This window comes from Sciurus vulgaris (genome assembly GCF_902686455.1).
Source record: "Sciurus vulgaris genome assembly, chromosome: 9".
Lineage (NCBI taxonomy): Eukaryota > Metazoa > Chordata > Mammalia > Rodentia > Sciuridae > Sciurus > Sciurus vulgaris.
In genome coordinates, this window is record NC_136469.1 from 146,325,692 (window position 1) to 146,342,858 (window position 17,167).

The window sequence follows — 17,167 nt, forward strand, 5'->3', positions numbered from 1 at the left end:
GACAGGCATTCTGCATTGCTTGTCGAGTGATGGTCTTTCCTCTTCCAGGCTGAGATGCCAGCTGTATCATCAAATTTCCTTACATACTGGAACCTCTTTGAGGGCTCTTTTCTCTTTCTAAAAAAAAATTTTTTTCCCCTTCCCCATATGCTCCTCCTACTTCACCCACCATTTTCTTTAATAATTTATCTGCTGGTAGACACCGAGGCTGGTTCCATAGTTTGGCAACTGTGAATTGTGCTGTTATAAACATGTGTGTACACGCATCACTGGAGTAAGATGACTAATTCTTCAGGATAAATAACAAGGAGTAGCTGGTTCATAGAGGGGGTTCCACGCCTAGTCTTTTGAGGAACCTCCATGCTGACATGCTGATTTCCATAGTAGTTGTATTAATTTACAATCCCACCCACAGTGTAAGAGGGTTCCTTTTTCTCTACTTCCTCTCCAGTATTTATTATTATTTGTATTCTTGATGGCTGCTATTCTGGCAGGAGTGAGATAAAATCTTAGTGTAGTTTTTGATTTGTATTTCCCTGATTTCTAAAGATGTTGAACATTTTTTCATGTATTGCTAGCCAATTGTATTTCTTTGTTTTTTCTCAGTTTTATTGGTGCATTGTAGTTGTACATAATGGTAAGATTTGTTACACATTGGACATTTGTATCTCTTCTTTTGAGAAGTGTTTAGTTCATTTGCTCATTTATTGATTGGGTCTTTTTTTTTTTTGGTGTTTTTTAAGTTCTTTATTCTGGATATTAATCCTCTGTCAGAAGAGCAGCTGTCAAATATCTCTCATTCTGTGGGCTCTCCCTTCACGCTCTTGTTCCCTTTGCTGTGCAGGAGCTTCTAGATCTAATGCCATCCACTTATTAATTTTTGGTATTATTTCTTGGACTTGAGAAGTTCTACTGAGGATGTTGTTACTTGCAGCTGTATGTTGGAATGTCGACCCCACATTTTCTTCCAGCAGTTGCAGACTTCCTGGTCTGATTCTGAGATCTTTGATCCACTCGGAGTTGAACTTCGTGCAGGGGGAGCAGGACCTAGTCTCATTCTTCTGCATACATCACAGCACACCAAAAGGTGCAAGGACTTGGCCATGGTTGGTACTTGCTAGCCACCATGCAATGCCTGCCGGGGAGTTAGTCAAGCCTCTCAGGGCTCCTGAGACTGGACTTTCATATGCCCCACAGCTGCAATGGCTAAGAGCTCTCCAGGAACAGTTATTTTTGATCCCTTGATTTGGCTCCATTTATTGGTCTGATGGGTTCTCACCAGTAAAAAGTATTTTAATAACTGTAATTTTGTCATGTGAACACAGCATTTAAAATTACAGAGTAGCAACTCTGGATTCTGGCCTTACTCTGTAATTTTAAATGCTCAGTTTTCACCAAAATATTATAGGATACACAAGGAAACAGGGGACTGTGACAAACAAGAACAGAGCGCTTTTCTGTAAATGGGTCCAGAAGCCAGATTTAACAGACAGAGCCTACAAAGCAGCCATGGTGAATAAGTCAAAGACCCAACAGGAACTCTGCTTCAAGAGTCTCATCAAAAACAACTCATTGAAAGAGACAGACACCACAAAGAAAGAAGTAAACAAGAATTCTGGAGTTGAAAAATATAATAACTAAAGTAAAAAATTCACTAAGACTACTCAAGAGTATAAGAATCACAAAGGTAAAGATCAATAGAAAAAAAAAAAAGATAATAGAAATTACAAAATCGGAGAAAATTTCTAAATTTGATAGAAAACAGGAATCTACAGATCCAAGAGGCTCAAGTAGGATAAACACAGAAGAAACAGACTCCCTGCAGTGAAAATGCTAAAAGACAAAGAGAAAGGAGCCCCAACTAGACTTCCAGTGAGGTTAGAGGTGAGGGGCAGAGTCCAAATGCTGAAAAAGGCTGTGAACCAGGAGTCTCAAGCCAGCAAAATAAAGATACCCCAGATTTAAGAAAACAATTTGTTGCTACCAAACCTGCTTTACAAGAAATACTAAAAGAAGTTCTTCAGGCTAAAAGCAGTTGACTCCACAGAGTAACATGGGCTCACAAAAGGACAGAGCAGTGGTGGAGGTGATCAAGTAGACCTAAGAGTGCAGAAAACATTTCTTCTGTTTCCTCTGAACTGATCTGAAAAGCAATGACATAAAACTGTATGTAGAGATCCAAGATGGCAGACTAGAGGGAGGCTGCATTCCTTGTTGTTCTGTAACTCCGGTTTCAAGCAGAGGATATCTGTTTCTTGATTGCTCACTGTCAGGCGCCTATCATCCGCCATTTGCCTGCCTCTCGCCTATCCATCACCTGCCTTACACCTATCTATCACCCAACGCACGAAGTTCACCTCCCAATCCACCGACAACAGTCAGCAAACTGATCGCAAACCGCCAGTGGAGCACCAGCTGCCTGCTGTTGCCTGGAGGTTCTCTGTCACAGTACCTGCAGGTTTGATTACACTTGGCTGCTGCCATGTTGAGACAACAGCCAGGCCCTGTAGGACCCCTGGTCGGACTGACTGAGCCCCATCTCCAGGATCCTTCAGCCCGACCAATCACTCCCTGCCTCTGGGGCCCTCACATCCACTGACTGCTCCCTGCCACCAGGACCACCAGACCAACTAACTGCGCCCTATCACTGGGACCCCAGACCGACTGATTGTACCCGGCCTCCAGGATCCCACAACCATACCAAACACACCCGACCTCCAGGATTCCTGCCTGACCAACCGCATCCCGCCTCCAGGACCTCCAGCTGACCACGGCCACACCCCAAGCTGCAGCTCCCCATTTGCCAACACATTTCGAAGCCAGAGCAGCCATCTTGGATAATCCTGGAAGCCATAGCTCCCATCTTTAGGTGGGGCAAATCCCATCCTGAGATGCCTGCTGGAGGCTTGAAGCTCATTGTCAGGTAACTCTCATGCATCAGGCTACTGAAGACTGGGAGGTTTCATTCTATATGACTGCTATACTGTAGATTTTCTTTTTTCTCCTTATTGAAAAATTTTAAGTTTTTATTCCTTTACTTTCCTTGCTCTCTTTTCCTTTTGTTTACCTGTTCCCTCAGAGTCTCTTTCTCCCTTTTTTGCATGCTAGCATCCAATTTCTTTTGATTACACTCTCACCCTTTCTATTATCTAGAACTTCTGTATAATCTTTTCTTATCCCATTAACAGCCACATTCTGCATTCTTCTGCATCCTCTTTGTCCTCCATTAGAAACTGCAGACCTTATTGCAAATCTGTTTGTTTTATTGAAGATAATATTTGAACTCATTCTGTTTATTATGACAATTTTGTTATTGTCCTCATAGGGGCTATTTGGTCTACGATTTGGTCTGAATTGGGCACTGCTAATATTGATCTCCCCTTAAAGAAAAGGTTTTGGAAACCTATAGGGCCACTATAAGCCTATAGGGGGAAATCTGCAATACCCCAGATCTGCACTGCTAGAGAGGAAGATACATGGACAACATGAAAAAACAAGGGAAGAAAATGATCCAAACAAATCTAGATTCTATAGTCATAGAATCCAGTGACAGTATGTTAGAAGAAATGTCAGAAAAGGACTTCAGATTATACATGATTAAGATGATTCGCAAAGCAAAGGATGAGATAAGAGAGCAATTGCAGGCAATGAATGATAATACCAATAAGCTGAAAGAGCAACTGCAGGAAGCAAAAGATCATTTCAACCAAGAAATAGAGATTCTCAAAAAAAAAAAAAAAAAAAAAAAAAAAAAAAAAAAAAAAAAAACAAATGGAAATCCTTGAAATGAAGGAAACAATAAACCAAATAAAAAACTCAATGGAAATCATCACCAACAGACTACACCACTTGGAAGACAGAACCTCAGACAATGAAGACAAAATATTTAATCTTGAAAATAAAGTTGCCCAAACAGAGAAGATGGTAAGAAATCATGAACAGAATCTCCAAGAACTATGGGACATCATGAAAAGACCAAATTTAAGAATTATCGGGATTGAGGAAGGCACAGAGATACAAACCAAAGGAATGAACAACCTATTCATTGAAATAATATCAGACAATTTCCCAAGCCTGAAGAATGAAATGGAAAATCAAATACAAGAGGCTTACAGAACACCAAATACACAGAATCACAACAGATCCACACCAAGGCACATGATAATGAAAATGCCTAACCTTCAAAATAAAGATAGGATTTTGAAGGCCATGAGAGAAAAGCATCAGATTACATATAGGGGGAGACCAATACAGATAGCAGACGACTTCTCAACCCAGACTCTAAAAGCTAGAAGGGCCTGGAACAACATATTTCAAGCTCTGAAAGAACATGGTTGCCAACCAAGAATCCTATACCCAGCAAAACTAACCTTCAGATTTGAAGATGAAATATAATCCTTCCATGATAAACAAAAGTTAAAAGAATTTACAAATAGAAAGCCTGCGCTACAGAATGTTCTCACCAAAATATTCCATGAGGAGGAAATGAAAAACAATAATATAGGACAGCAAAAGGAGGAACTACCTTAAAGAAAAATCCAATCAAAGGAGAAACCAAGTCAAGTTAAAAACCAAAAATAAGCCAAATGACGGGGAATACAAATCATATCTCAATAACCCTGAACGTTAATGCCCTAAACTCCTCAATCAAAAGACATAGACTGGTGGAATGGATTAAAAAGAAAGACCCAACAATATGCTGCCTGCAAGAGACTCATCTCATAGAAAAAGATATCCACAGACTAAAGGTGAAAGGATGAGAAAAAACCTACCATGCACATGGACTCAGTAAAAAAGCAGGGGTTTCCATCCTTATATCAGATAAAGTGGACTTAAAGCCAAAGTTTGTCAGAAGGGATAAAGAAGGACATTTCATACTGCTTAAGAGAACCATAAATCAGGAAGACATAACGATAGTAAATATTTATGCCCCAAACAATGGTGCATCCCTGTACATCAAACAAATCCTTCTCAATTATCAGGAACCACATAGACCACAACACAATAATTCTGGGCGACTTTAATGCACCACTGTCACCACTAGATAGATCTCCAAACAAAATCCAACCAAAGAAACCATAGAACTCAATAACATAATCAATAACCTAGACTTAATGGACATATATAGAATATTCCATCCATCAACGAGCAGATTCACTTTCTTCTCACCAGCACATGGAACCTTCTCGAAAATAGACCATATGTTATGCCACAAAGCAGCCCTTAGGGAATGCAAAAAAATAGAGATACTGCCTTGTGTTCTATCAGATCATAATGGACTAATAGAAATCAATGACAAAATAAAAAACAGAAATCACTCCAACACGTGGAGACTAAATAATATGCTATTGAATGAAACATGGATAACAAAAAACATCAGGGAGGAGATAAAAAAATACTTAGAGGTCAATGAAAATGACGATACAACATATCAAAATCTCTGGGACACTATGAAAGCGGTACCAAGAGAAAAATTCATTGCATGGAGCGCATTCCAGAAAAGAATGAAAAGTCAACAACTAAATAACCTAACATTACAGCTCAAAGCCCTAGAAAAAGAAGAGCAGAATAACAGTAAAAGTAGTGGAAGATAGGAAATAATTAAAATCAGAGCTGAAATCAATAAAAATAAGAAACAATTCAAAAAATTGACAAAACAAAAAGTTGGTTCTTTGAGAAAGTAAACAAAATAGACAAACCCTTAGCCACACTAACAAAGAGAAGGAGAGAAAAAAACTCAAATTACTAAAATTCGTGATGAGAAAGGAAATATCACGACAGACACCACTGAGATACATAACATAATGAGGAGCTACTTCAAAAATCTGAATTCCAGCAAAATAGAAACTACTGAAGAAATTGACAAATTTCTAGAGACATATGCTCCTCCCAAACTGAACCAGGAGGACATACATGATATAAACATATCAATATCAAGCAATGAAATACAAGAAGCCATTAAAAATCTACCATCCAAGAAAAGCCCAGGACCAGATGGATTCTCAGCCGAGTTCTACAAGACCTTCAAAGAAGATCTCATTCCAATACTTCTCAAAGTATTCCAGGAAATAGAAAAGGAGGGAACCCTACCAAACTCATTCTATGAAGCTAATATCACCCTCATACCCAAACCAGGAAAAGACCCATCAAGGAAAGAAAATTTTAGACCAATATCCTTGATGAATATAGATGCAAAGATCCTTAACAAAATATTGGCAAACCGTATCCAAAAACATTAAGAAAATCGTGTACCATGATCAAGTGGGGTTTATCCCTGGAATGCAAGTATGGTTTAACATCCATAAATCAATAAACGTAATCCATCATGTCAATAGACTTAAGGATAAGAATCATATGGTTATTTCAACTGACGCAGAAAAAGCGTTCGACAAAATACAAAACTCCTTCAAGCTCAAAACACTAGAAAAAATAGGGATAGTAGGAACATACCTCAACATTGTAAAGGCTATTTATGCTAAGCCCGTGGCTAACATTATTCTTAATGGAGAAAAACTGAAACCATTCCCTTTAAAAACGGGAACAAGACAGGGATGTCCTCTTTCACCACTTCTATTCAACATTGTCCTCGAAACTCTAGCCAGAGCAATTAGGCAGACTAAAGAAATTAAAGGGATATGAACAGGAAAAGAGGACCTTTAGCTGTCACTATTTGCTGTTGACATGATTCTATATTTAGAGGATCCAAAAACTCCACCAGAAAACTTCTAGACCTCATCAATGAATTCAGCAAAATAGCAGGCTATAAAATCAACCCGCATAAATCTACAGCATTTTTATATGCAAGCGACGAAACAGCTGAAAGGGAAATGAGGAAAACAACCCCATTTGCAATAGCCTCAAAAAAACATAAAATAAAATACTTGGACATTAATCTAAGCAAAGAGGTAAAAGATCTCTACCATGAAAACTACAAAACATTGAAGAAAGAAATTGAGGAAAACCTTAGAAGATGAAAACATCTCCCATGTTCTTGGATAGGCAGAATTAATATTGTCAAAATGGCCATACTACCAAAACTGCTATACAGATTCAATGCAATTCCAATTAAAATCCCAATTATGTACCTTACAGAAATAGAGCAAGCAATCATGAAATTCATCTGGAAGAATAAGAAACCCAGAATAGCTAAAGCAATCCTTAGCAGGAAGAAGGAAGCAGGGGGTATTGCAATACCAGAACTTCAACTATACTACAAAGCAATAGTAACAAAAACGGCATGGTATTGGCACCGAAATAGACAGGTAGATCAATGGTACAGAATAGAGGACACAGACACAAACCCAAATAAATACAATTTTCTAATACTAGACAAAGGTGCCAAAAATATGCAATGGAGAAAAGATAGCCTCTTCAACAAATGGTGCTGGGAAAACTGGAAATCCATATGCAACAGAATGAAACTAAACCCCTATCTCTCACCCTGCACAAAACTCAACTCACAATGGATCAAGGACCTCGAAATCAGACCAGAGACCCTGCATCTTATAGAAGAAAAAGTAGGTCCAAATCTTCACCTTGTTGGCTTAGGATCAGACTTCCTTAACAGGACTCCCATAGCACAAGAAATAAAAGCAAGAATCAATAACTGGGATAGATTCAAACTAAATAGCTTTCTCTCAGCAAAGGAAACTATCAGCAATGTGAAGAGAGAGCCTACAGAATGGGAGAATATCTTTGCCACTCATACTTCAGATACGGCACTAATTTCCAGAATATATAAAGAACTCAAAAACCTCTACACCAAGAATACAAATAACCCAATCAACAAATGGGTTAAGGATATGAACAGATGCTTCACAGAAGAAGATCTACAAGCAATCAACAAACATATGAAAAAATGTTCACCATCTTTAGTAATAAGAGAAATGCAAATCAAAACTACACTAAGATTCCATCTCACCCCAATTAGAATGGTGATTATCAAGAATACAAGCAACAATAGGTGTTGGCGAGGATGTGGGGAAAAGGTACACTCATACATTGCTGGTGGGACTGCAAATTGGTTCAGCCACTCTGGAAAGCAGTTTGGAGATTCCTTAGAAAACTTGGAATGGACCCATTATTTGACCCAGCTATCCCACTCCTCGGCCTATACCCAAAGGACTTAAAATCAGCACACTACAGAGATACAGCCACACCAATGTTCATAGCTGCTCAATTCACAATAGCCAGACTGTGGAACCAACCTAGATGTCCTTCAGTTGATGAATGGATAAAGAAACTGTGGTATATATATACAATGGAATATTACTCAGCTATAAAGAATAATAAAATGATGGCATTTGCAGGCAAATGGATGAAATTGGAGAATATCATGCTAAGTGAGATAAGCCAATCTCAAAAATCCAAAAGACGAATCATCTCACTGATAAGCGGATGATGACACATAATGGGGGGTAGGAGGGGGGGCAAGAATGGAGGAAGGAGGGACTGTATAGAGGGAAAAGAGAGGTGGGAGGGGTGGGGGGAAGGAAAAAATAACAGAATGAATCAAACAACATTACCCTATGTAAATGTATGTTTACACAAATGGTATGCTGTTACTCCACGTACAAACAGAAACAACATGGATCCCATTTGTTTACAATAAAAATAAATTTAAAAAAGAATAAAATATTTTAATCAGTTAAAAACAACAACAACAACAAAAAAAAAAAACCTGTATACACCACGCTGCTGGCAGCTGCCAACAAACAGAAATGCAGTGTGTCTGGCAGGGCAGGGCTGTCCTGGGGGAAGACACTGATGCTCTCCCAAACGTAGCACGTGATGTCACAGCAGTAAAGCAGAAGCAGCAGAAGGTCCTCCACCAGCAAGTAGGAATGTGGTCCCTCCACAACTTGTAATATGGTTCCACAACAGAAAGGAACGAAGAATCAACGCGCCTGCCATGGGACGAGCCTGGAGAAGCACTACCCCAAGTGTAGCAATGTGAATGCTGCGATGGGAGAGCTTCCCTCATGACACATGCAGGAGGCCCAGCCAGATACCAAGACAGAGCAGTGGCTGCCCAGGCCCGGTACCGCGGAGGGAGTGGCCAACAGCAAGGGAAGGTTAAGAAGATGGAAACGTCCTGAAATTGACTGGGATGACTGCCACCCACCTACGTGAACACACTACAGGGCACGTAAAATGGCTCACAACATGGCCAATGGGGGTCAAGAATGCAGCTGCTGCTGGGCAACCAGGGTGAACCAACCATAAGGAGCCAGGCCCGCTGTGCCGGCAGCACTCATAGACAGCTGCACACTGATTCTTAAACACAAGCCTTAGAAACGAAATGATGAAATGTTGGCATTCTGTTACCTAATAGCTCGGACATTCCCAGAGAAAGAATGCCTGCTTAACTGTCTCTTTTCTACCTTCTCCATGGCAAAGGTTGTGCTTAGCTCTCTTTTGTTAATCCAGCTGTACCCAGCACAGCAGCTGGCTATCAGGGTTTGTGCAACAAACCCCTTTTGAGTGACCACACAGTGGATAGAGGGAGGGGCCCTCTCTCAGGTAGGTGAGATGCATACTGACCTGCCTGAGGCATGGATGTGGTGGAATGCTGGTGCTGGAGGTGGGTGTTGTGGTTCAGTGTGTGCACTTTCCAGAAGGCAGGCTTTTAGGCTGGCACCAGGAAAGGCTGGGTTATCAGGGCCAGTGACACATCTCAGGGGACCAGACCCCCAAAAGGAAAAAGTCTGTGAAGAGCTAGAAGCAGGCAGAAGCACTTCCCCAACAAATCCTCCCTTAGTTTGAAGATTCATTCATTTAGCAGATAATTTTTGGTACTATTACACATCAGACAACATTTTGGACTCTTGGTGTGTAGTGGTCCTGCCCTCCTCTGGCTTAGTGTGGACAGAGGAGGCAGATGTGATGTGAATCCCACAAAGAAGCCTGTAATGACAAAGTAGGCAAAGAATGATGCCTGGGAGCACAGGGTGCTGTGGGAGAGCTGACAGGTGATGTGAATTAGTCGAGGACAGGGTGTCCGCAGGTGAGAAAGTGCCTGCTGAGGGCAGAGGCAGGGACATAAGCAACGGGGAAAGTGGCTAGGATCAAACAGTGGGGCTGGTCAGAAGCCCGTGATGGGATCTTTCCTCTCCTAGGTTCAACCACTGAAAGGTTTTATAGATAGGGAACTGATGAAAAGAAATGTGGGGTATGAGGAACAAGTGGGGCATGAGGGACTAATGTGGTGACATTTGCTGGCAAGGAAAAGGAAGGACAGAGTTGGGGGGACAGTTCAGGTGTGAAGCTGCCACACTGGCTCCATGGGTGAGATCAAAGTGCAGGGGCAGATGGGCTGCTGGGTGTACAGAACTGGAGGTCAGAGAGTGGACGCAGCAAGAGGAGACATTTTCAACCACAAATGCAGAAGTCAACAAGCACAACCCAGGAGATAGTGTAGAATAACACAAAAAGGCAGACTGGAAAAAAGACTAGGAATGAGGCTGAGCCAGCAACAAGGACTGAGAGCAGAGAGAGCTGGGAGGAAAGCCAGAAAAATGGGCAGCTCCAGGAGCTTTGTGGCCAGCATGACTGATACTGCAGGGTCAGTGAGACCAGTTAGAAAGCACCCTTTGGTCTCAGCTGCATAGCACAAATAACTGCTGCACCCACTGCGAGTGTCAGTGAAGCTGTGGAGGCACAGACCAGAGCGCATGGAGACCAACAGGACCGCGGGATGGATGGCCGAGTGTGTCACAGCTTTGAGTGCTGTGGGTCAGAGAGGCTGTCATGTAGGACACTGAGGAAGGGGCCCCACCCAACCCTGCTCTGACTGCATCCCCAACACTGCTAGTTGTGTGTGGCTTTACAGGGCAGACATATCTTTCAAAGTTTAAGTATCCACATTTCCTTCAGTCAAACATGCAGTGCAAATGTCTACAAGCTGCTGGCACTTTTCATAATTCCAGATAACCAGGCAGTAGCATTCCAACTACAGAATTCCTATAAAAAGTATTTGTATTTTAAGAATTAGGGCAAGCGATGTAAATTCCAAATCCTGACTGCCTCTCTCCCCGTAAATCTCATTCCATACAGCTCAGGATATCTGAAATCCGTTTTTAAAGATTAAAACCGGACTGTTTGTTTCGCGGCATTAAACGCTGCTAAGTTCTCACCAGGCCGCCTTTCGAATGCAGAGCTGATCAGGATCAGAGGTGTGCTCACTTCCTCTGTGGAAGAGGCCCCGTGACTCCCAGTCTCAGACATGCCGTGGTCCCCACAAAGAACCAGCAAACTGGGTGAGAGAGTCTCTCTCTCCTGAAAGGCAAGGGAACTGGGTCAGCCCACCACTGCAGAGCACGTGGGATCCTGCCAGGGAGCTGTGCAGACTGAAGCCCTCCTTCATAAATGGGCATTCCTCAGCAAACTGGATCACTCTTCCCATGAGCCCACAGCCAGATGAAAGGGTCTCAGTCAAGCAATGACATGGGAGAAACACACATGACCGTATGCAGCTCGCGGAGTGCAGAAAGGCTGTTTGTGGCCTCCCAGAGCTAAAGATTTGTCATTGCCTCTTCCAGGCTGTGAGACCTCAGGCATGGGACTCTTCCTGCCTCAGTTTCCTCATCTGTGGGTGGATGTCTTACAGGATTGTTTGCGGATAAATCCCCCAGCATCCAGAGAGAGCTCTAAGCCATTCCAGGAGATGCCATTGGCCTTCACTGTTCCTCTGGCTGGCACATGCCTACAGGCAGTATGTCCACCCCTCCTTCCCTTTAAGTCTCTGCTCACACCATCTTCATAGAAGGCTGCTTTGAATGCAACTATTGCAGGTTAAAACTATGGCAGGTCCTCAGAACAGCGGTGCTTCTCCCTCCGCCTGTGTTCTACCCAGCACCAACTGCTTTTGAGTTACTGATTTCTTAGTCACTACCTTTCTTATTTGCCTTTCCTGGTCAGAATGTAAGCTCCAATGCCCAAGAATAGGGAAATGGAAGGCAGTCAGAGCTGCTGGGAAGACGGAGCATTGCCAGCCATGTGACACTCACCTGAGTAGGTCTGTCCTCCCAAGACCAGCAATGGAAAACCCATTCCCACACAACCCCCACCGCAGTCTCACCTTGGACAGCAGTGAGGTATGGATCTTCATCAGGACACTGTCCATTTCACTGAGCTTACGCCCAATCAGTGGGCTGCTGGGCCCAGAAATGTGGCCAATGTGGTCCAAACCCAGGTAGTGGAGGATTAGCATGTCCCAATCTCCTCTTTTTAATACTGTATCCAAATGTCTTGTGACATTATCATCCACCTTTGAAGGGGAAATGTGCATGTAAATAGCTTGCCCAATTTTCCCTGCCCTGGGAAAAAGCAGCCGCCATTTTAAAATCTAGGGGATTATTTTACCTAGGTCAAAGAACTCATGGGAACTGAAAAGACAAAACACAAACCAAGACAAAACAAAAATTCTTATGTCATTAAAAATAAGTAACTAAACATTAGTATTAGATTAAGCCTCACTGCTATTGTTTTTATGTCTCTAGGTTGTGGACAGAACACATCATACAAATAATCTAAATGAGCAAGGGCTGATCTGACAAAAACTTTTTCTGTGGGATCACTGCTATGCTAAACTTTTAAAAGTTAACCAAAGAGTAAGTAAAATTGGCCCCACATTGCCACGGGGTAACAAAGGGCAAAGGGCAGCTAAGACACGACAGTACCCAGAGTTAGAGTAACCAGCAGTCCTATGAGAAGACTGTTCTTGGAAGGAAAGAGACAGCACTCATGGGCTCTTGTTTCTGAAACAAACACATGATGGAGAGATTAGCAGCTGAGCAGGTCTCAACCGAGCTGGTAGCCTGCTCAGGTCTGACCCCTCAGCTAGCCCCTTACCTCCCACTAACACATCTACTGCAGAGATATGTTCCTGCACACAGGTATACATATCCTGGGAAGCACATTACTGCTGGTAAGTCATATGCTGCCTACCCTGAGAGATGGGAAAGGGCATGCCTCTAGAGAAGGTACCTGTGTGATCAGGACCACAGATGCTCCCCAGCTGCTGCACACTAAGATCTGAGGCGGTCTGACCCAGCTTCCCAGGTAGACATGCTGGTGCGCTGGTGTTCCTGCCCCCAGGTCAACTTTAACACAGGAGGCTAATCCTGCTCTTCCTTGGCTGGAGTCTACACTCTAGGACAGGCCAATGATGCCTCTCAGGATCAGATTCTGCCTGGCTAACCACTACTCCACCTGCAGAACCAAAAAGCTAGAGGTTCCCTGGCAGTGGTGAAGTGCTACAGCTGTGCTGTATCAGATGCTGCCTCCTTGTTCTGCCCCCTGGGAATGTCCCCACTTGTCCATCAGGGTCTGCCCTAACAGCTCCTCTGCATGATGCCCTTCCCTGCCCTCAGTGGGTGCTCAGCTGCTCTGCACATGGGCCCTGCAGACTTCTGCTCACACCTGCACCAGGGTTTATGTTCCCAGCTGTAACTGATTACATGGATGAATAACAGTTACAATTTCCCACATTACTCTGTACATTAATAAATCCCACATAGAATCACATCACTTCTCACTAGGTGATGGTGGTGCCAGGCTCTATCTAGGGTGGCATATTTCTTATTTTAAAAACTGACCTCTGTATAATCTGAAACAAAAAATGAGGTTGTTCCATCATATTCCACAAAATGCTTTGGGAATAACTTAACCCATGTTTCATCTCCATAAAAGATCACTCTCTTCCCAGCTGCTTTTGCTTGTCTGATCACACTATCTTCCAGCAGTGCAGGAGAATTGAGGTTCCTGATGACGTCTACGAAGCCAGGGAGGCTTCCTGTCATCAATGCCTGTGGAAGAAAACACTCAAGAGTTAGACTGTTGTATCCAAAGGCACAGCAGCAGAAACAGAAGACTACCTGATCAGTGAACCAGGAAACTGGGAGTGCCCATTTCTGGAGGCTGAGCCAATGAGGGGACAGCACCTGTGGTGAAGCTGGGGCGAGCACACAGACTGTGCTCAAAACCAGCAAACCCAATAATGCAGACCTAACCACAATAAAGAGCATGGCGCACAGCAGTTCCTTTCCTGGTAGGAGAACAAAGGAAGAGGCTAGGAGAGTTAGACAATAGCAATGGCAGAGAAGCCATGGGTTAGTGAGTTCAGACACCTGGCTAAGTGTGGTGGGTACTGAAGTCACCAACTTGTGATCCATCCCAAACTGACAGTCCAAAAAATCTAAGTATCTCTGAATGACAAACAGGAGGAAAGCCACCCATACACATGGCTCCTAGGAGTTCTCAAAGTGAGTGGTACAACACCCCCACTGTTGTACCATGTTTTCTGGAAGGAGAAGTGGGTGTGACATATTTTCGTATCTTTCTGATAATGCAGAACTGAGTCAATGACTGCCCCCATTTTTAGCACAGAACCTAAGAGGCCACAGTGATGGACCTCCATGGTTTGGAATTACACAACCACTCTCAAAATCATCACCCAGGGACCTGTGCCACAAAAACCAGGAAACTGGATAATTCCAAGTATAGGAATTCTGCCAAGACCTCTTCAATAGCAAATAGACATAAATGTGTGCACATGTGTATTGATGGAGATCAAGCTCAGAGCTTCACACATGCTGGGCTAGAGTGCTACTACTGAACTATACCTCCTGCCAAACAGAAATATGAATTAACCAGGCATATGGAATGCCAGAGGGGCTCGGCCAATATTCTCCCCCAAGAGTAATGGAAAACAGTCATAAGTATAAAAAAGAACCATTTCAGAATTTTGAAATTCACCAAAACTATACAACCAATTGAGAAGCATGTATTCAAGAAAAGTTACTGTACCTGTGGTTTCCCATAGGGCTGCTCCTGGCTCCTTCTCCCAGTTCTGTGATGTGGAACCATGAAGAACCTGATCTGATGTGACTGTGGAAAGCCCCATGTCTAGGAAAGTTGTGCAAGCAACAAGGAAGGCCAGCAGCACAAGCCAGAGGCCAGCCAGATATTTAAAATGGGGATCTAGAGCAGGAGACAGTTACAGGTGATGTTTATAAGCTCCCACATATTTCTGGAAATCTGGAGTGACAGCAAGGACCCCAGTCACCTGGCTCCTTGCGGCTGAGCAGGGAGCCCTGTTTAGAAAAACAGTGACAGTAAGGGCAAGCTTGAAACCTGTCAGAACAGAGCCTGTGTGTCCCAGCCCACACAGATCCCCAGAAGAGGGCAGACGCCATACTGCATGATGTGTTCGGAAAAAAACAACAAAAAAATAATAAAAAAACAAAAAAATACAACTAAGCAGACATTATTTGCTGCATACTCTGGGGGAGACAGACTGCAGACTAGTTCAGGCAAGTCTGTACAGAATAAGAGCGGATACCACCACCACCACTCCCAGGGTGGGGTCAGAATTCAGATTTGAGGTAGGGTTGCCTGGATATAAGTATATGCTAAATCTCATCATATTGTACATACAAAGATATGTGTGTGGCACTGTATGAAAATCATCTCAGCAAAGTTATTCTTTGAAATGAGTAAAAATTCCACCCCCAAATCCTACTCTTATAGGCTACCAGGGACTTGTGAGTGCCATTTCGGACTCTTTTCTATGTGCATACAATCACAAATTCAACTAGTAATACATCATGAACCTCTTTCCCACAGGAAACATACCATTTTATTTAAAGACACTTTATTTAAACAGCTTCCAAGTTTTCCAGTGTATGTATATGTTTAAGCAAGACCATCTTAATGAACATTTCCCAATATCCCCTGGCAGTATCATTTAGTTGAAGAACTGTAGAGGTGATGCAGGGCTTTAGGGGGAAAACGGAAAACTGCAAAGGCCCAAGGCAGAAAAGAGCAGTGTCCTTGAGGACCTGAGTCAGGTGTGGCCAACACGGAGGAAAAGTATAGGAAGGGGAGAGCAGCTCTGATAAGGACGGGGACAAAGAGGAGAAAAACCACACAGAGCCTTGGGAGTCAGAGCTCAAAGAGGGCAGAGGGCACTGGAAAGTTTTAAGGAGGGCAGGAATGTGGTCTGACTGAGCCAGGCTCTGGGCAGGAGGGGTTATGGAGAGATGTTTGTGGTCCTGGCTGGAAACCATGGCAAATGGACCATGGTGCTAACAGAGGGAAGGGTGGTCCAAGCAAGGGACCCCCATACCCACAGTACTACACAGTACACGTCCACCTCGTTTCTCATGGAGACCCCCATACCCACAGTACTACACAGTACACGTCCACCTCGTTTCTCATGGAGACCCCCATACCCACAGTACTACACAGTACACGTCCACCTCGTTTCTCATGGAGACCCCCATACCCACAGTACTACACAGTACACGTCCACCTCGTTTCTCATGGAGACACCCATACCCACAGTACTACACAGTACACGTCCACCTCGTTTCTCCTGGAGACACCCATACCCACAGTACTACACAGTACACGTCCACCTCGTTTCTCCTGGAGACACCCATACCCACAGTACTACACAGTACACGTCCACCTCGTTTCTCATGGAGACACCCATACCCACAGTACTACATAGTACACGTCCACCTCGTTTCTCATGGAGACACCCATACCCACAGTACTACACAGTACACGTCCACCTCGTTTCTCATGGAGACACCCATACCCACAGTACTACATAGTACACGTCCACCTCGTTTCTCATGGAGAACAGATACTGTCAATCTTTAAATTTTTACAGTGTGACAGACAAACCTGGTGTCATGGATTGTTTTTAATTTGCCTTGCTCTGATTATTAGTAAGGCCAAGAATTTTACATGTTTCTTGGCCACTTCACATTCTTCCTTTGTGGGTTTCTTTATGTCCTTTCCTGGTTTCCAGTGGATTGTCCATCCTGGATCTGATCCTCTTTACATATCATGGACCTACCAACTTATTTGTTATGTCTACTGTAAATAATTTTTTGTTTATCATCTGTTAGTAGACTTCTTGGCTGCCACATAAAAAGTTCCCTACATTCATACAATCTGTTCACCCTCTCTTTATGGCTTTTACAAAGCTGTTCCCTGCTCTCACACTAGTTTGAGTTCCGACTGATTAAGGAGAGCAGGTTTTACTTGGTCATCTCTCAACCATGGTTAGTGCAGCTGACACCTGGGTTGCAGTTGCAACCCCAGGAAACCTGAAGGAGACATTCATCTGTCATCAATGGTGTTGCTGTGGCTT

The 17,167-nt window shown here is 43.2% G+C and overlaps 1 protein-coding gene across 5 annotated transcripts in view; it reads right to left on the minus strand.

Annotated features, from left to right (window-relative positions):
- Window positions 1–17,167, minus strand: part of PIGG (phosphatidylinositol glycan anchor biosynthesis class G (EMM blood group)) — a 43,548-nt gene that overhangs the window by 22,778 nt on the left and 3,603 nt on the right. For all 5 annotated transcript variants that reach the window (XR_013766347.1, XM_079154874.1, XM_079154875.1 and 2 more), the window contains 3 exons: window positions 13,599–13,808; window positions 12,080–12,268; window positions 11,136–11,277 (listed from right to left, as the gene is read on the minus strand). Coding sequence is in view for 4 of the 5 variants with exons in the window: in XM_079154874.1 (XP_079011000.1) it covers window positions 11,136–11,277; window positions 12,080–12,268; window positions 13,599–13,808 (541 nt within the window). In the remaining variant the exon portion in view is untranslated. The remainder of the gene's footprint in view (window positions 1–11,135; window positions 11,278–12,079; window positions 12,269–13,598; window positions 13,809–17,167) is intronic.